Source organism: Pseudorca crassidens, chromosome 10 (genome assembly GCF_039906515.1).
Source record: "Pseudorca crassidens isolate mPseCra1 chromosome 10, mPseCra1.hap1, whole genome shotgun sequence".
Taxonomy (NCBI): domain Eukaryota; kingdom Metazoa; phylum Chordata; class Mammalia; order Artiodactyla; family Delphinidae; genus Pseudorca; species Pseudorca crassidens.
Window position 1 is genome coordinate 94,513,218 of NC_090305.1, and position 20,002 is coordinate 94,533,219.

Below are 20,002 nucleotides of genomic sequence, written 5' to 3' on the forward strand. Positions count from 1 at the left end.
CCTTTGCCACCTGACATGACTTGTTTTTTTGTCTCCTGAACAGTCCCCGAAGTCACCCCAGCTAACGTCAGTGGAGGCGGAGGCAGCAAATCTGAACTGGTTATAACCTGGGAGGTAAATGAATCGCAAAACGAAAGGAACATACATTAGCCTAGGCTATTTTATCATTTTACTCTGTGTTAAACGTATATGGGAAGTCGCCTTCTCTGTTTTTAACAGCCAAAATCCGTTTGAGTGCAAACACTCGCTCTCGCGTGAATGGCTAGCAGGAAAAGATGGCGCTTCCCCGTCAGTTGTGGAGTCAAGTTTTAATTCAGTTGGTCACAGGAAAAACAATCATGAAAGGGAAGAGAACGTAAGAAAAAATGTATAGATGTATAATATGCACATTAAAGAAGGCTGGTTTAGAGAAAACCAGTTTTTCTTTTTTTCCTGAATTACTACAAGGCCAATTGATTTAAAACATCTGCCCACAATAGACTCCGTGTACCAGCACAATTTCCTAAGATTGGCTTTGCTGCAGCAGCCCTCTTGTGTAAAGTGTTTTTTCACCAACGTAGAGGTGTGTTAGTCACCACTTTATTAAAAATTGATTTTGAGACAGGAGGTCAGAGTTTCAGAAAGAGTCCACAATGATTTTGAAGGATTCTAGGCAATAGCTGCGGAAGTTCCAATCTGTCATTTAACCAGAGCCCCAGCAGTGAGAGAAACCACTCACCCCTTCCATCCCAGCACTTCCGGGCTGAGAGGGAAGATATTGCCTGAGCCAGGATGGTCCTCACTTCTTTAGTGAGAGCTCTTTCAATGAGTGTCCGTGTGACCCTGGAGGAAGGATCCTACTAGATGGTACATGTTGGGAATGTTGCTTTTTAAATCAACTGTCCAGTGTCTTCCACAGTCATTTCCTACAGTTTCAGAGCTGGGTCTCCCCCATCAGGAAGCCAGGCTCTCCATTGATTTATTTTGAACCCTGCTTCAATCCCCCCTGAATATCTCTGGTAGACTGATGGCAAATCCCAAATTGAAGACTCTCGACAAAGCCCCCAATAAGATAGCATGAACACAGGGGCGTGTGTGGGGGTGGGGAGTGGAATAAAACAATGTAGCATCTGCATCAAAGTACTGCAGCCTCTGAAGACGGCCTCCCTTTCTTCCCAGACGGTCCCTGAGGAATTACAGAACGGCAGAGGCTTTGGTTACGTGGTGGCCTTCCGGCCTTATGGCAAAATGATCTGGATGCTGACCGTGCTGGCCTCCGCGGACGCCTCCAGATATGTGTTCAGGAATGAGAGCGTGCATCCCTTCTCTCCCTTCGAGGTTAAAGTGGGCGTCTTCAACAATAAAGGAGAAGGCCCTTTCAGTCCCACCACGGTGGTATATTCTGCAGAAGAAGGTATGATGTTTCTTCAATTCTGAGATGTTGACTTTAGGACGTACAATCAATTTAGCACTCTACCCATAAACTGAAGGCATATCCTGAATCAAGAAAAGCGTACTATGAAAAATATGATTCATTATCTACCACGAATCTCTTAGAAAGATAGCAGCTCCACGGTGTATAAAAACAAATGTTTATCCTTTAGTAATTCCACTGCTAAGGACCAGAATCTCAGGTACCATATAAGATCTTCATGTCTATGTATTTATCACATTACTTTCAACAGAATTCTATTTTATTTTATGCCTTTAAGTGAATGCCAAAATACAATTTGTATTTCCTCTCAATATGATTTTTTTCCTAAATCACATTGTACTCAAAAATTATTCTGTTATTAAAGAATAGAGTAAGTCACAGAGCAGTGTGATTGCTCTCATTGTCATCCCCGGTGTTATCATGTTTAGGGGTTCTCACTCATTTTCACTGCCTCTGTGCCATCCCTGCTCTCAGAATACCTCTCCCAATGGCCTTCATCTCCATCGGAGCTCACCTTCATTGTTTCAAAGGTGATGTTCGGAATGAGACCATATTAAAAGTTGAGTCACTGACTTGGAGTAAGTGAAGATGCAATAAATTCTTCCATCCAGTTAAAAAAGTCCGCCCCTTAGACTCGGTGGTCCTCCATGATCTAGCCCCCACCTCTCTTTTCTGCCTCAACTCCTGCCCCTCTTCCCTGCATACTTCATGTTCCAACCATAGCCAAAGGACTTGCAATTCACCAAACAAGCTTGAGCCCCTAGTATATGCTTCACCTTCTCTTAAAGTTCCCTGCTTTGCCCACCTTGTGATCTCATGGTCATCCTTCAAAACTCAACTCAAACAACCAAGGTCTTCTCTCATTTCCCCAGGCCCACGGAGTGAGGTGCTTCTCTTTTTCCTTGTGTCTTAACATTGCTCTGTTATAATTCTCATCTCAATGTATTATGAATTTTGAATTTTAGTTTTGTGTGTTTCTTGAGGGCTGGCTATTTATTTTTTACCTCTGTGTCGCCAGTGTCGAAACGTGTATGACACACAGACCCCTAATAGATACTGAATGAATTAACACATAAATAGAATCACACATTGTTATAAATAGACAAAACCTTAGGGGTCTCCATGTATACCATTTTCTGGAACAGAATGTGCATTCCAGAGGGAACACACAAGTTGACTGTAAACGTACTAGATGAACCTTTAAAATTATTTAATACTTACATATTGATTTGAGTTGCATCAGAAAAAATACAGCTATCAAATCAAAACCAGGATTTCATTTGTGTTATAACTCACAACATGCCTGAGTTGTTCATTAAGAAAGACCACTGAAAGGAAAAATCTTTACATAAAAATGGTACACAGCTCTGGCAAAAATCTGGCAAAAAGAACTGAAATTTAGGGGACAGACTGGGTCCAGACTCTCCTTTGCAGCTGAGGAGGTTGAGGCCCAGAAAGCATAAATGACTTGTACAGCCAAGCTCGTAAGACGTGCAGCTGGCTGTGCAGAACTGAACCGTCACCCGGCCCTCCTGAAACTTAGTCAAGTCAGCTGACTCTCCTTTTTTCTGTCTAATTTTCGTAACCAGTGACTATGACTCTCACCTAGGACAAATGCTAATTAAGAAGGATGTGTGTTAAATAAATTGCTGGCTATGAAACGTGGTGCTTAAACTTAAGTGTCCTGGGTTACTTCCCTTCCACCTACCCCTAAATTTAAAAGCCAAAGACTGAAAAAGTCTCTTCACCACCATCTCCATCACCATTCTCTCCCAGCTGTTAATGATGGTTTCTCTGTAAAATGAGGGTTTGGATCATAATCACTAAGGACTATTCTATAATCATTGATTCTTTGCCCATATGATGCCTTTGCATCTAGAAGCCTATTCTGATGCAGCTGATAGAGTCATAACTTTTTCCATACTTATCTGCAGAACCCACCAAAGCACCAGCCAACATCTTTGCCAGAAGTCTTTCTGCAACAGATGTTGAAGTCTTCTGGGCCTCCCCCATGGAAAAGAATAGAGGTCGGATACAAGGGTATGAGGTAAGCAAGAGACAGGTGCCTTGGTTCTGGGAAAGGGTCCCTACCCCTCAATGAGAACTTTCTAGACACCCTCTGATGGGAAAAAGACCTAAAGTTCCATTTAGAGGCATTTGTTTTAGAGAATAGTTGTTTCTAAAGGAGCGTGAATGGAAGCCCTGAGCATTCCACTGTGAGATTACCCGTTTCCATGGTACTCTCCAGAGGGCTCTGTCTAAATACATGCAGGTCTAAGCATGTATAAGATGGTTGGCAAAATGAGCTTTGACTTCTGATACACCGAGGATCACTTGGGCTCAAAACAAGGTGGGGAAAAAGGGAGAAGTACCCAATCATGACTGTGCCAGTTTACCATCTCACTCTGAAGCTAAGAACAAAAAGGGGGCCTTTGTAATTATCGATGATTTCTCAGCACGCACAAAGCTCTTGGTTCTGAAAGCTCTGCTTACGACTTGCTGTATAGAAAATTAACTCTGTCATAAGAATCTTGTATTAAAAAAAAAATCACCTGATGACGTTGGAGATATCCCCAACAGGTATGACATCCAAGGTCTTCCTTTTTATTTTCTCAGGTAAAATACTGGAGACATGACGACAAAGAAGAAAATGCTCGAAAAATACGAACAATAGGAAATCAGACATCAACAAAAATCACCAACTTAAAAGGCAGCGCTCTGTATCATTTAGCTGTCAAGGCATATAATTCTGCAGGGACAGGCCCCTCCAGTGCAACGGTCAACGTGACAACCAGAAAGCCACGTAAGAACATTCTTGCTCAGAAATATTTTAGAGATTCATCAAACATATTCCAAGTTCATTCCCATCCCCACCTCCCAGTGATCATTTGCATACTAATTGGTGTCATTATGGAAATTCAGATTTACCTTAGCATTTTAACTGAACCTTTCCGAATACCATGCAAAATTCATTGCTCCGGAGGACAGAAAGATCAATGTTTTCTCCTCACTGGGAAGGGCCACTTCTTTTAGCTATAAATGTTAGGCGACCAACTGAATCTTTTTCCATCTGCAATGCTGTATCTCGTCAGATTTTAGTGACCTTGAAGACACATATTAGTGCAATAGCCCGTTAAATTGCCTCCACTCTCGAATTCTAGGAAGGAGATATTCCTCAGAATCCATTGAGACTTAATAATCTGTGACTTCGTATATCTTAAATTTTTACAGCGCCAAGTCAGCCCCCCGGAAACATCATATGGAATTCATCGGACTCCAAAATTATCCTGAATTGGGATCAAGTGAAGGCCCTGGATAATGAGTCGGAAGTAAAAGGATACAAAGTGGGTAATTTCTTTTTGCAGAGGCACCTACTCCTGCTGTTAGCGGGGACAGACTGTTCTCATGAATCTTAAGAACCCTGTCTTCGGGGCTTTCCTGGTGGCGCAGTGGTTGAGAGTCCGCCTGCCGATGCAGGGGACACGGGTTTGTTCCCCGGTGCGGGAAGATCCCACGTGCCGCGGAGCGGCTGGGCCCGTGAGCCATGGCCGCTGAGCCTGCGCGTCCAGAGCCTGTGCTCGGCAGCGGGAGAGGCCACAGCAGTGAGAGACCCACGTACCGCAAAAAAAAAAAGAACCCTGTCCTCTCTCTCCCTGACAGCGCTCTGGCAGCCTCTTTCTCCCAAACACCAAAGTGGTTTGGTCTGAGTTTTGTCAACAGCCCATGACAGCTGGTCAGGATTTAGAGAATCGTCTATACTTCGGGCTCAGGCAGAGACAATCAGAAATAGTTAAAGACCTTGTGGTTGGGTCTCCAAAAAATCATGAAGAACCACATTTTAAACATTTCTACTGTCAGTTCTGTTCTGTGCTTGTCTTGATGGTATTTTTAATCAACAGTAGTAACTTCTCCCTATTACTGGGAGAATGGTTAATCTTTTTTGTTCATGTTCCTATTGTTAGGGGTATGTATACACACACACACACACACACACACACACACACATACGTACATATACATACATATACACAAGGATTTTTTAGGACATTCGTTTGCCTGATCCCATAAATGTTAGCCTGACTTTAAAGAACTAGAAAAGAAAATGGATGTAGCCCTGGTGCCACAATTAAAGGGCATTTTAAGTATCTTGTTTTGTTTTACTTTTAAACAACCTTTGAGGCAATGCAGGCCAAACAAAACTAGTCTGCAGGATGCATCAAGCCTGCAGGCTGCTGTCTGGTGAAATTTTTGGATGCAGCTGTTGAGAGTAGCATAGTGACAGTGCTGTCAGTCATTAGTTACAGTTAGTAAAGCCAGGGCTGGAATTGGGAGTTGACATAGTTGACCATAGAGCCTTAGGTGATGTGATTAGAGAGGGATTCAGAAACCCTCGCTGCTATGGGCTATTTTTCCTTCATCCATGTGGCACAGTGATTTGTATTCTGCCAGCAGAGAAACATTCCCTAAGAACTAATCTTCAGACCTTTCACTGGATCCCTTTGTAAAAGCAAACTCTCTGCAAGGGTCTTACAGAATAGAGCAAAAACGACCACATTTTGGTGCTCTAGTCATTATGTGACTTTAGGTAAATCATGTAACCTTTCTGGGACTGCATTTCTCTTTTATTAAAGGGGAAATCTTCCAGTATCTTCATTTTCCCCTGAGCCTTTGCATCTCTATTCCGTCTCCCTGGGACTGCCACCTCTTACATCTGCATCCTTAATCAGCCACTCATCTTTCGGGTCTAAGATGAGAAGCCTTTCCTGATGGCCAGAGCTCTCGCTATTTGTCAGATTTTTTTAAAGTACTTTCCATCCTCTCGGGTAATTGTAATTGGCTGTTGACTTATTGTGAATCCCCAGACTGTGGGCCTCACGAGCACAGTGCCTGAATGGTCCCCATGATTTCTCAAGCCAAGGATGCATTCACTGTGGTGGTATTAAAGGGAGCCCTCATTTCTTGAACTCCTGAATCATTAGTCTCTTAGTGAGACATAATGGGAAAGAGTTCATCTGATCAGTTTTATGTAAGACGAGAGAGATGTGGGGTTTGGTAGGCTGGAAGATGAGAGAGGAGAGCGTAGGCTCAAAGAAAGCAAAGAAAGAAGGCAAAAGTGAAGACAGACCTTGCAACTTTGGGGTCTGACCCAGGCTAACACTGCCGGGACTGAACACAGCACGAGAGAGATGCAGATGTGATCTGGGACGAACTAATTTAACCAAACCAAGGAGGAGAGTGAAAAAACAAACAAACAACAAAATAAAAATGGGAGCGAGAAAGTCTTCCTCCCTGCTTCCAGTGTCGCCCAGTAGAACAGAGAGAGAAAACACAACAAAAATTCAGAAAGCTTTAGGAGTCCCTGTGGAGGGGCACAAGTTCTATGAGTGAACCTCTTACTAGATTTTAAGCTCATGTTGAAGCTGGTGCTGAAATAAATTTGAAAGGCAGGGAGCTGCCTAAAGTACTTCAGGGAACCAAGCAAAATGTTAGTCGGGCAAGAAATCCTGAAGATCATTCAGCCAAAGCCCTTCCTTTCGCAGATGTGAAAACCGAAGGCCATTGAGTAAAGTGACTTGGAGTGCCCTCAGCTTTCACAGGGCAGGGATCTGTATGCAAGCTGAATTTTACTTCAGTGAACTGGGTCTAAAAGATTATAGGCATTTTTAGAAGAAAACTTGGAAAATGAGTATTATTTAGTTGCTACTTCTTTGTCTTCCTGCCCCCTCTCAGAAACTCTCATATGAGCTTGTCTTGGTAGCACTTTTCCAAGGAGGCCCTTCTTATATATATATTTTTAAATTCAACAGACACTCTTGCAGACATGTAGAAGATTCCCCTGAGCAGCACAGAATTGGGCAGGTGTGGTGGAATCAAGCAGTCTAAGACCAACACGGCAGTATTCAGCTCCCAGAAAAGAACTGGGGCTTCACGGAGGATTGGGGAAACTTTTTATTTCTATAGAGCTAGAATAAAACATTGGAACAAATTACAGCTGGAGAGCATGGAACCTTTTCAGATGTGAGCAGCAGATCGGGTGATATAGGCTAATTTGGTATGGGGGGGATCCAAAACGTATTTATTTAATATATTCGTCACAAGGGCTCAACCACAGACTTAATTAAAAAAAAAAAAGAAAGAAAGAAAAAGAAAAGAAACAAAAAGGACACCACAGCTCAAGATAGAGTCCTATCCAGAAATCAAGGAAAGAACAGACTATCTCAGGAAAAAAATAAAAAGACAACACAGCAAGAGCCATGGATTTAGGCTTTTTTTTCCCCCCAAATATGGTTTTTCATGTTGGAGCTAAACTATATCTATGAAAAATAGAGTGGCACCTCCGAGTTGGGAATTTCATGCCTTAGGAAGCGTCACTCATGGCTGGGTATGAAGTGTGTAAAATGCTGCAGAAACCACATGTGCTGACAGTAGAGGAAAGAGGATTAACAAGGTTAGACCAGGTGGTAGTAAAGGGCCCTTTGTGACTTTTGATTTCCAGTTCGACTCAATTCCTTCCCTGCCCTTTAGGGCTGGGACTGGAGGAGCCAGACTCCCTACACATCCTCATTTAGATCCCAAGGAATCTCACGTAACTGGTTACAGATATTGAAATGCTACATATCCAATGTTAATGTTCAGGGATATATATAGTTCTGTAAAAATTATACATCTGTGTGTATGTGTGTGTATTTTTGGTTTTCTACCTAAATTGTTGAGATTCGTGGGATTTCTGCTTGCATAAATAGTCTCAAAAAGAAGTTGACTTTAGAAAGTTTAAGGTGCAAAATATTCTTTCAGCACAAAGTGTCAAGCTACTTTATGATACTTGAGCTAAAAAGAGAGCGTCTGGTTTCAGTATCACAAACTAAACTGTCTACAGAGCCAGGCAGGTTATGTAAAGGGATTCAGTTAGCTTAATCCTTTCAATAAATACTGTCAGTATACGTGCCAAGCACTGTTTTAATTCTTAATTTTGTAATAACCCATGAAGTAGGTGCAGTTATTAGCCCCAGTTTTATAGATGAAGAACTCATGGCATAGAGTTTAGTAACTTGCCTACTTCACATAGCTAGTATTTTTTTCACTGATTTATTGAGATATAGTTGACGTATAACATTGTGTAAGTTTAGGGTATACCGTGTGTTGATTCGATACAGTTATATATTGCAAAAAGATCACCACCATAGCATTTACTAATGCCTCCATCCCATCACATAATTACCATTCCTTGTTTGTGGTGAGAACATTTTAGATCTACTCTCTTAGCAACATTCAAGTATATGGTACAGTGTTGTTAACACAGCTAGTATATTGAAGACCTGTGCTCTGAACACAGGCAGTATGGATCCAGAGTCCCACCTTTTAACCACTCAGCTATTCTGCCTGCCGTCAGTAAACAGACAGATCAAGTGGTAATAAAGTAGTACCAAGAGAAATAACTCAGAGTGAGGAGAATAGACAGTGCCATGGGATAGATAGGAGAGACATTATTTTAAATAAAGCACAGGGAAAGGCTCTATCAAGAGGTGACATTTCGATTGGGCCATGAAAAAAGGAGAGAATAAGATAGGCAGCTCTCTGAGAGTGTTCCAAGCATAGTGAACAGGATATGCAAAGGTCCTGAGGTAGATACATGCCAATGTGACACAATAGGAAGTGCTGGAGAGTGTGATAAGCTACAGAGCTTGTGATGGTCCAGGATAGGCAGCAGCTTCTCAGCTCCAGCCAATTATTGCCAGACAGGAATGTAGACCAGTGTGGCCATATCTTCCAGTTTTTAGTAGAACCCAAAACTTTATCATGTATAGTTTCTTGGTTTGTACATGTTGACATCTAACTCAAAAAAAAAAAAAATGTAAACCCACTAAGGGCCCAATAGTTAAAATATGCAGGCCAAATGTTACCCATGGGCCACGAGCTTTCTATGATCTAACCTCCCTTGTTTTGCATTCATGAAGACAGAGACCAGAGAGGGGAAGCAAGTTGCCCACAGTGGTGGCCAAGCTGGTCTCAGTTACGAATATAGGCTGTGAACCCAGACTGCCTGGGTTTGAATGCTGGATCCCCCACTTACTGGCCATGAGACCCTGGGCAAATTGCTAAACATCTCCAGGTCTCAGATTTCTCATCTTTAAAATCAGAATAATAACAGTGCCTACCTCAAGGGGTAATCTATATTAGCACATAGAATATAAAGTGTTCAAACACATAGTAAGCATTCAATAACGTTTGATTCTATCATCAGGATTCCCACAAATTCACTCTTCCTCTGTGTCTTCCACTCTGGATTATAGGAAATGCAAGCACAGCCTTTAAGTCAATCAGCTGAACCAAGTGTGTAGTGTAAATAAAGGTTTTACCGGCCTTTATTTAGGTGCCACTGGGGTCCCCATCATTAGAAGACTGATAAGCAATGCTGATAAAAGGGCAGTTTTTTCCTGGAAGTCTTCCTTTTGGATTTACAGCTGAAACGAGTTGAATCCTCTGTGCTCTGGCGGAGCTGAATCAAAGAAGCAATTTAGTCCTCAAAGCCAGGTGTGCCCTTGCATCCCATCAGCCAGCTCATGTTCCTGAAGGGCCGTGATGAGATGCTGTGACAGTCCTGAATGCGCCTCAGGATTTATTTGAGCCTGATCAGTAGTGAGGGGATGCTGAGTTTGATACAACTGATGCTCTGAGAAGGAAGGGGGACACTTATGAATCTTTCCACCTCAAGGAAATTGTGTTTTCCACCTTGGATTAGAGAGACATAAATAAAGGTGATGAAATGCCAGGAAACAAATGGGATCTAAACCGTTTTAAGGGACTTTTATGAATTTCACTTGTGTTTGATTTTTTTTTTTGCAGTGGAAGGGCGGGTAACCCTATGTCTCTGACCTCAGCCAATCAGAATTTACAGTGGGTCTTAGGGAAAGAGGAGCCAGTCCTGTGGTTCTCAAAGTGTGGTCTCTGGAGCAGAGGCAATGGTGTTACCTGGGAACTTGTTAGAGATGCAGATTTTTCAAGTTCCACCTGAAACCCACTAAATCAGAAACTCTGGGGTGGAGCCCAGTGTTCTGTGTTTTAATAAGCCCTCCAGGCAACTCTGATGCAGGCTCGGGTTGGAGAACGCTGGTCTCATTCATGATTCACTGAATGAACATCCCCTGAAGATCTTTCTTAACCATGTGTCACGGCCTGGACCCTTCTGCTATGGAGCCTGACTCAGGAGGGCTGGGGCGAGGCTGGAGAAGGATTTCTCAGCCTCCCCACTGGTGCCACTTTGAGCTGGATAATTCTCTGTTGCGGGGCCTGTCCTCTGCATTATAGGAGGACCCACCACCCGTTGTGACAACAGAAAATGTCTGCAGACATTGCCAGATGCCCCAGGGAACAAAACTGGTCCTCCCCCCTCCCACCCCTGTTGAGAACAAGTGGCCTGCAGCTTCAGTATTTTTTACAAGCTCGCCAGGTGCTTCTAACACACAGCCAGGACCAGAACCATTCATGTTACCCAACCCTATTTTTTTTTTTTTTTATTGTCAAGAGAAATGATGGGTTTTGGTGATTTAAGAGTACAGGCTTAGGAGCCCTCATCTTACCACTCACCAGCTCTGTGACATCTCTGGGCCTCAGTTTCCTCATCTGCAGAAAAGAATAACCGTGCCTGTCCTGTCAGGTTGTTGTGGCCGTTAAATATGGTCATGTCAATAGGGTGCCTGGCTCATTGTAAACATCAGAACGTATTTGTGGGACAGTTCTTGTCACAATTATCATATCCAAAAAGGCAGGTGCACCTCTCTGGGCCTTTATCTTTTGTTCCTGGTGGGAATTGTTGGTGACCACAGTAGGCAATGCCAGGTGGTGAATGTATTTTCAAGAGAGCTAGTTGCCTATCTCTTCACATGAACTACCAGCCTAGTCTCTGACCCAGAGGAAACCAAGAAGGGGAACAAAGAGTGGCACTGTTGAAGCTACATGAGTGGCACTGTTGAAGCTACAGACACTTCTAGAGTGAGAGTAATTGCCCCATAACATCCCCTCTTTTCTGTGTAGCTGAAAAAGCGGTCCAGTGTCCTCTGGGGGTTATAGCACTTGTCTTTCAGAGATGCTCTCCCTGTTCTGAAATGTCCTCTTTCCAAAGGATTAATAATAATGATAACTTTTGGCCTGATTTTTACACCTTACTTTTTGCTTCTAACCTTTGCCGTGTATGTTTGTACCTTTTGTTCCTTTTAAGGCTTCATAGATACTGTTTCTTACATGCTTCCTTTGAGCCCTTCATTTTATTCAGTCCTGTGCAATTGTAAAGACTTCCCAGAAAAGTGGGCGTTATTGTCCCCGTTTTACAGATGTGGGCAGTGAGGCTCAGAGCGGGAAAGTAAGTGGACCACGGTCACACAGCAGCCAAGTCTGTCCTCATGCCAAAGACCCTCATGTGTAACTGAGCTCTGTACATCCACCTTCTCCATGTGTGTTAACTGACCTTCCAGAGGCTACATGAGGCCACACAGCACGTCGTTAGACTCATGCTAGCCCCGCTGCCATGCTGCACAACGCTTTAAACTCTTTCCTCATAATGAAATCAGTGGTGGCTGCAGACATGCCCCTCGCTATTAAATGAGCCTTCCAAATGCAAGTGGGCAGCCTGACAACCTCGGCGTCCCTGCGTTTCACTGGTGCCCAGAGGTGAAAGTGAAGGAATGCTCCATCCTTGGGGCCTTTGTGAGGACAGCAGGTGATACCTGTTCTTTCCATATTGGCAGGTCTTGTACAGATGGAGCAGACAAAGCAGCACATCTGTCATTGAAACAAATGAAACATCAGTGGAGCTTTCTTTGCCTTTTGATGAAGATTATATAATAGAAATTAAGCCATTCAGTGATGGAGGAGATGGCAGCAGCAGTGAACAGATTCGAATTCCAAAGATATCAAGTAAGAATGTCTTTTTTTGCCTCCCTTCTCCCTGTCTGCCCTATCTCCTAAGCTTCCCAGTGAGTCAGGGCTAGGGTGAAATTAAGCCCGGGAAAAAAAAAAAAAAAAAAGCTAAAATAAAAATGGACGATACCATCCCCCTTCCTCAGACCACTGGTATTTGCTGACCTCAGGTAGTTTTGTGCAGAAGACAGTTTGACTAGTGTTGACTGATTTAATCAGCTGGCTATCAAAGATCAGGTTAAAGCAGCCCCAGATCAGTCACCCAGGCTTTTCCATGTGGACCCATGTAGTTTGCATCTACAATAACCCCAAAATTACAGCTTAGAAAGTTAAAAGCATGACTCAGGAAGAACAAGCAAAGCGTTCTTCAAAATGCTCTGGAAACGTGTCCGTAGTGACACAATATAATGTCTTTGGCCGAAAATATTTTGAACTTGACACTGTTTATTTTGAACATGCGTATGTAACATATGTACATAAATGCACATGTCTACAGATAGTCAAGATTATCTTTGTTTACAAAGACTGTTGAAGAGTGTGTTCTTTTTTGAGCCAAATACATTCAACTTAGTTTTCAAATACTATGTTTGCAAATATCTCAGCAGCATATTATTTTTGGGGTTTTTTTTTGTATGATTTTATTTATTTGAAATTAAAAGAAAAAAAACAGAACAGGCAAATCCATAGAGGCAGATTAGTGGCTGGTAGTGACTGGCCAGCGGTGTGAATTGTGGCTTTACGGGTAGTGGGTTTCCATTCGGATGATGAAAAAGTTCTGGAGCTAGCTTACAGTCCCGGTTGTACAGCATTGGAGTGAACTTAATGTCACTGAATTGTACACTTTAAAATGGTAACTTTTACGTCATGTGTATTTTACCACAATAATAAAAAGTATAAGATTGCCATTAGGTATCTAAGTATAGATTTTCATTGGCCTTTGGATTTAACAGTCTAGAGATAAGGGGTTCAGTGAAGGCTGGAGATATGAACTTTCAAGCCATCAGTGGAGATACGATATTTTAAATCATGGGCAACCCTCACTACAGAGTTCTGAGCTTCAGCCCCTTTGCCAAGTGTCCATCATAGTAGTTTTCAGATGAGGAAAGGGTCTAGTATTCTTGCTGATATCAAGTTTTAGTAAAGCATCCACTAAGACTTTTTAATTACATCTATAAAATTTGGATGCCTCAAATCAGAAAACAAAATGTTTAATGGTCCTTTCACCCTTCTTCTGAATAAGCACTTGTTAATGTTAATGGACATAGAACAGGACTTCAGGTGGGAAACCAAGGCTGCCCCAAGACATGCTCTGAATTCAAGAGTGATTTTCCAGTTTCCAGATGAGGTTTATACTTACTGCACCTTTTTTGCATACAAACACTAAAGGCATTTTTGTCTTTTAAAACACTGGGGAGAATTGGTTTCTACATATCAGAAGAGGACTCTAGCTTCTGTTGGAAGGAACCAGATTTATGGTGAGATGTGGAAATTATCTCCAGGCCAAAAAAAACACAAGATGAGAATTTGTTTGGGGATTAATTTATCTCACTTTCTTTAAATCTGACTTCATACTTGCTTATCATTGCAAGGATTATTTTTTTTTAAAGACTGATGATTCTTGGTTTAATTCATTACAAAAACATTTTAAGCAATTTTATTGGTAAAATTATTAGATGATAAGGATGTAACTGTGAGCGAAACATGATCTCTTTCTCAAGAGGTTTTCCATTTTGTGGGTCAGAGATCTTACGATCTTGATAAAACCTCAAATGACAGTTGGTAACTTCTTACTGTGAAAAAATGTAAGATGTATAAGAAAAAGTTTTAAACGGATTGAGATTATCTTGTTGGGCAAAAAAAAAAAAAAAAGAGGTATGTTTAGACAGACATGAGTTGGAATCCCAATTCAGTTATTTACTAACTGGGTAATCTTAGACTTATCTTACTTCTCTGGGCCCCCATTTCCTTAGCTGTTAAATGGTGTGATAACCATACCAGAGGTCTTCAGGGTTTTTATAGGAATTAAATGTCATGTGGCTCTGTGCCCGGCATTAAGCTTGAATTCGAAAGGGAACGTCAATGTTTATTTTGCTGCTTCATTGATATCATAGTATTTATCAGTAATGTTACCAGTCATATTGAAGTTTCTTCTCATGTTAGAGGGGGACACCCTCCTTTTACAGATGCTTAAACAGAGATCCGGAGAGGTCCCCCACCTGCTCCCAGGTTCATAGCTAGGGGGTCATAGAACTGAGACTAAAAAAGTCAACAAGAGATGGTGATTTCCAGTAGACTTCAGATAGTTCTTCGGTTTCCAAAAGCCCTGGGGCCCCGCCTCCCTTTGTTGCCGAGGTGAGTAAATTTCTTCTCTCTCCAGATGCCTATGCAAGAGGAGCGGGGCCGTCCACTTCCAACGCATGCACGCTGTCGGCCATCAGTACGATCATGATCTCCCTCACAGCCAGGTCCAGTTTATGACAACAGTTCTCTAAAGGACTTGCTGTTTATAATATAAGCAACATTTAGCTAGTTGTTTTGAAGACACCCAGTACTAAGTAATATTGTTGTTCAAGTACATCTTATTACTGGAAAAAAAAATGTTTTTTGCTTCTTTAGGAATGGCATTCTACAGTACTTCCTCAAAGCAAATCTAGCTTTGTCTGAAGTTTCTTTGGAAACTCTGCAATGCACTGAAGACATCTGTAATATGATGTTACCAAAGCAGTTTACATATGTCCTTATATGCATATTTTTTATTATATATTTAGTGTTTTATAGAATTTTTTAAAGTTAACATGAAATGTAGATATTAATTTTTTTCCTCTGCTGTAAAATGCTATGGGCAACACAATCATATGGTTATTATTTGAAAATAGTTCCTTTAAAGACAGAGTTGGAAACTCACCTTGGTAAATACATTGCAGATTTCTTGTACAGTTTTATAAGGGTCTAGTGGCAGAACAGCTGAAGACTTGGTCTGTAACTCAAGGCTGCTGTATGGAAATGACTCTTGGGATGACTAATGTACTGAATCAAGTCGTTTTGCCACGTACAATATGCTTTCCAGCCCTGTTGTGAATTCTGTTGTTCAACACAACCTGAGATGGTTTCAGGAATGGCTGCAATCTCAAAACCTAGACTAACTTGCCCAAGAGGCACCTTGTGCAATATTCCCATCCCTGAATTTAGCATCCTACGGTAAGACTTTCTTTTCCCTCAACTCAGTTAACATTGTCTTTGTAGCAGTAGCATTATCTTAGACATGACATTGGAAGTTAAATATCCTGTAGTAACATAGACCAAAAGTTAATAGAGTCAACCATGTCTTTCAAAGGATAAAAGATAATTTTACTATCTTTAAATGTATCTGTCTTGAATGTACATTTAACAACAAAAAGGGTAATTCTCTGTTGATGGATTCGTAACTTCTTTACAAAATTTCTTATAGATAATATGTGTATCTCTTTAATAATAGAGCCCTTCTTTTGAATCAAAGTTATGTATGGAGTCTGGCAGATTTCTCCTATTTCAGCACCTAGCTGCCACAAAGAATTTTTTTCATGACTCTATAAAAGATCTTTAGTACCATGGTGTGGTATCTCAATGAGTCTCCTGTTTTGCAGTAGGTAGCCTCATTGCTTTACAAGTTTCATCTTCTACGTCTTAAAATCACACATTGGAAAATGACAATATCAACAAAACTGTATTCTTATGAAAAGAACTATTTGTAATAATGGGGGAGGTTTTGTAAGCTGACACTAGTGGAACAGTGCATATAAAAGGCAATGAAATTTTCTATAAAAATTTTCACATGTAGACACGCTGCCACCTTTTCTTCTTTCTCAGAGAGCTCAAATTTGCCTGTAATTTGTCATTTTTCCTTAACTTTTCAACCTTCTAGCTATATTTATCCAATAAAGTCATAATCAGGATTCCACTTGTGTAAAAACTAGGGTGGTAACTGGAAAAAAAAATATTGTCAGTATTTCAAGCTGTGTTCCTTTCTTAGTTTGATATGGTTACTTCTATGTTAAAATAAAACAAAATTTTAAATCACATGCAAAAAAAAATCAACAAAATAATAAAATGAATGAAAAAAAAAAAGATACCCCAGGTAGTTCCCAACCCCAGTGTAAATATTTACCAGTGATCTAGCATATGTAATCTCTTTTTAAAGGTATTGTTAATAAATATTCTGTCATTTGTAAAGATACTTGTCTTTTGGGAGCATTTTTCCTGCCTGCCTGTCAGGGAATTTGTGAGCTCACCCTTGTGCTAGTTATAATTTAAGATCATAGAGGGACTCAGAAGTCTCTGGTCACGATCCAAAGCTAGTTGACCCAGAGCTCTTCCTTTGGAATTGACAACCCTGAAAACATCATTGCAAATCCTCTTTGGAGGTAGAGAGGGACAAACATCCACAAATAAATGTCCTGAAGATCAAACTTGAATAGATCCTCTGCATTAGCTATGTCTTTTCTGTATTTAAACTAAGGCTATCTGTTGTTTTAAGGTTTCCCCAACCCCGCTGCTAAAGTTTAGATAGAATCTAAACTTGAGGCCCTTCTTAATGTAATAACAGCTTAACTCTGTACCCGGCCACACAGAGTCCTCACTGGCCCCTGAACACTGCTCGCTTTTGGTCTCACCTCTGTGCCTTTTGGGCATCTGGTTGCCCCTTCCTGAAATACCCCCCACTGTTCTTTATCACCTGAATCCCCACTGTCCTAGGGTAGGCTCGTCTGTGAAGCCTTCCCACACTCCAGTCCTTGGTGACATCCTTCCTCTGAATGAGCTGTAAGCCCTGTCGATACCCCTCATTTAGTAATTAATCAGGTACTACTTTTGGAAATCTCTTGTACTGTTATCTTGCATTTTAACTTAACTCCTGTATTGTTACTTAATTTTCCTTGTATGTATGCCTTGTCTTCCCAACTAGATTGTAAGCTCCTTGAGGGCAGGGACTTTGGTCTTATCTTCCATGTACTCTCCATAGTGCCTAGCACAGTGCCTTGCAATAAATAATCATTGTTTAATTGATCGAAAGGGTCTTTGAAGTAGCATTTTGCATCAGTTGCCTACCTGTGTGCCCTAGTGAACCAATCAGAGGAGACTGTGTCACTATTTTGCAAGGTGGCAGAAAGTGTCAGAAGGCCTGGCTTCTGACTTGATGCCTTGAAAAAGTCCTTTAATCTCTCAGCTTCATCATCTGATACATGAGGCCCTGGATTAGCTGAGTCTGACCGAGCTCAAGATGTTTTTTAAAAGTGCCCCGTGGACACCTTCACCCAAATGTGTCTGATTTGTTGGTTTCCATGGTTGTTGCAGGTTAGGCTCACTGGTTGCAAGCCACAGAAGCAACTCTGGATAACCTGAGTGAACAAAAAGGAATGACCCTGGTCAGATAACATGAGCCAAGGAGACACTGAATGCCCAAGCCTTGGCGAGAATAAGAAGCAGGCCACTCCGAGGATCAAGCCTGCAGGAACTTTGCAAAGTCTTTGGGGGGAGCTATTGTGGGGATGAATTGGCTCTGTTTCTGATTTTGATGCCACTCTGTTCAGTATCCAAATTCCTAGAAGAGGCTGATCGATCCAATTGGTGTCATACCGCCTGAGCATCTCGATCGTGCACTCAAGGGAGAGAGAGTTTGTTAAAGGAAAATTGAGATGATGTTTCTAGAAGATGGGATAATAAATGCTAAGAAGGTCTAAGCAGCACACTCGCTATGCTTAGCCCTCCAGGCAGGATTCCCCAGCCCCTAGTACCAGTTAGAATGGGCAGGGGGGATGTATTACTGCTTGGGAGTTTTGCACAGTGACTCTGAAGGAGAAGCACTAGAAAAGTGCCCATTTGCTTTGCTTATTTAATCTTTCCCAGCACTTCCTCTGATGCTCATTTTGTGTGTGAATAGTCCACCTGTGATTTAACTGTATAAAAGGAGATTCTATTTTGCCAGATAAGTGGATTCTCTCAGCATTCCTGAGTTTTTATAAAGCCCACAGACCCTGTGTACGAAACAGCTTCTTTCCACGGGAGCAGAAGACATGGGTGATAAACTTCATCTTCAGGTGAGCTTGGAATTCTTCCAGCCTGAGGTGGGAGCTGCCGTAAGCTTTTATCTTAAAATAATGATTGAGTTATTCCTACCGTCAAATTTTTGGTTATTTACATCTGGGAAGCAGCCTTCTATCCTTATGAACCTTTTCCCAGTCTCTCCCACAACCCGTACCTTACTGCAGATATGCTGCAGGAATGCTGAATTCTAAAAAGTACATAAATAGTACATAATTAGCTACTAAAATGTCATGTAATTTTTAAAGTATTTTAATGTAATCAACCACCAGATGATTTTTGCACACCATATCGGATTATCAATGCTACTGTTCACCTCCATTAACACAGATAATCAAGAATTGGCTGTATTTTCTTTTTCCTTCATTTTTATTTTATATTGGAGTATAGTTGATTAACAATGATGTGTTAGTTACAGGTGTACAGCAGGGTGATTCAGTTATACCCATACATGTATCCATTCTTTTTAAAATTCTTTTCCCATTTATGTTGTTACAGAATATTGAGCTGAGTTCCCTGTGCTAAACAGTAGGTCCTTGTTAGTTATCTATTTTATTTTATTATTTTTTTATTCAAACAGAAAGTCACAAAAATTATAATCATCCTCATCAGTTCACTCAGTTCCATGTAATTAATTTTTTTTCATCTTGATCTTTTGTTAGCACTTTTATGAGTTCATCAGTTTTCCATTAGAGTTCTGAAAATGCTTATTCATTCAGTTCAGCAGTATAGTCAGTTACCAGAAACCTGTACTTGTCAGAGTCTTTTCCATGAATAGTTATCTATTTTAAATATAGCAGTGTGTACATGTCAATACCAAACTCCCAATCTACCCCTCCCCCCAACCCCATGCTTTCCCCCTGGTAACCATAAGTTCATTCTCTAAGTCTGAGAGTGTTTTTGTTTTGTAAATAAGTTCATTTGTATCATTTTTTTAGATTCTGCATATAAGTGATATCATATGATGTTTGTCTTTCTGTCTGATTATTTACTTCACTTAGTATGATAATCTCCAGTCCCATCCATGTTGCTGCAAATGGCCTTCTTTCTTTCTTTTTACTGGCTGAGTAGTATTCCATTGTATATATGTATCACATCTTCTTTATCCATTCATCTGTCGATGGACGTTTAGGCTGCTTCCATGTGTTGGCTGTTGTAAGCTGTGCTGTAATGAACATGTATTTTTTCAAACAACTGTTTTCTCTGGATATATACCCAGGACCGGGATTGCTGGATCATGTGTAGCTCTATTCTTAGTTTTTTAAGGAACCTCCATTCTGTTCTCCATAGTGGCTGTACCAATTTACATTCCCACCCACAGTGTAGGAGGTTTCCCTTTTCTCCACACCCTCTCCAGCATTTATTGTTTTTAGACTTTTTTTTTTTTTTTTTTGCGGTACGCGGGCCTCTCACTGTTGTGGCCTCTCCCGTTGCGGGGCACGGGCTCCGGACGCGCAGGCTCAGCGGCCATGGCTCACGGGCCTAGGTGCTCCGCGGCATGTGGGATCTTCCTGGACCGGGGCACGAACCCGCGTCCCCTGCATCGGCAGGTGGACTCTCAACCACTGCGCCACCAGGGAAGCCCTGTTTTTAGACTTT

At 41.4% G+C, this 20,002-nt stretch overlaps 1 protein-coding gene across 13 annotated transcripts in view; it reads left to right on the top strand.

Annotated features, from left to right (window-relative positions):
- Positions 1-19,511, top strand: part of CNTN4 (contactin 4) — a 977,605-nt gene extending 958,094 nt beyond the window's left edge. For 12 of the 13 annotated variants that reach the window (XM_067755246.1, XM_067755236.1, XM_067755237.1 and 9 more), the window contains 7 exons: positions 44-114; positions 1,159-1,393; positions 3,349-3,461; positions 4,031-4,217; positions 4,646-4,758; positions 12,157-12,325; positions 14,706-16,541. In XM_067755246.1, coding sequence (XP_067611347.1) covers positions 44-114; positions 1,159-1,393; positions 3,349-3,461; positions 4,031-4,217; positions 4,646-4,758; positions 12,157-12,325; positions 14,706-14,806 — 989 coding nt within the window. In that variant the 3' untranslated portion in view covers positions 14,807-16,541. Of the gene's footprint in view, positions 1-43; positions 115-1,158; positions 1,394-3,348; positions 3,462-4,030; positions 4,218-4,645; positions 4,759-12,156; positions 12,326-14,705; positions 16,542-17,656 lie in introns of those variants that run through there. The other variant, XM_067755248.1, reaches the window with a different exon arrangement.
- The last annotated feature ends 491 nt before the right edge of the window (positions 19,512-20,002 follow it).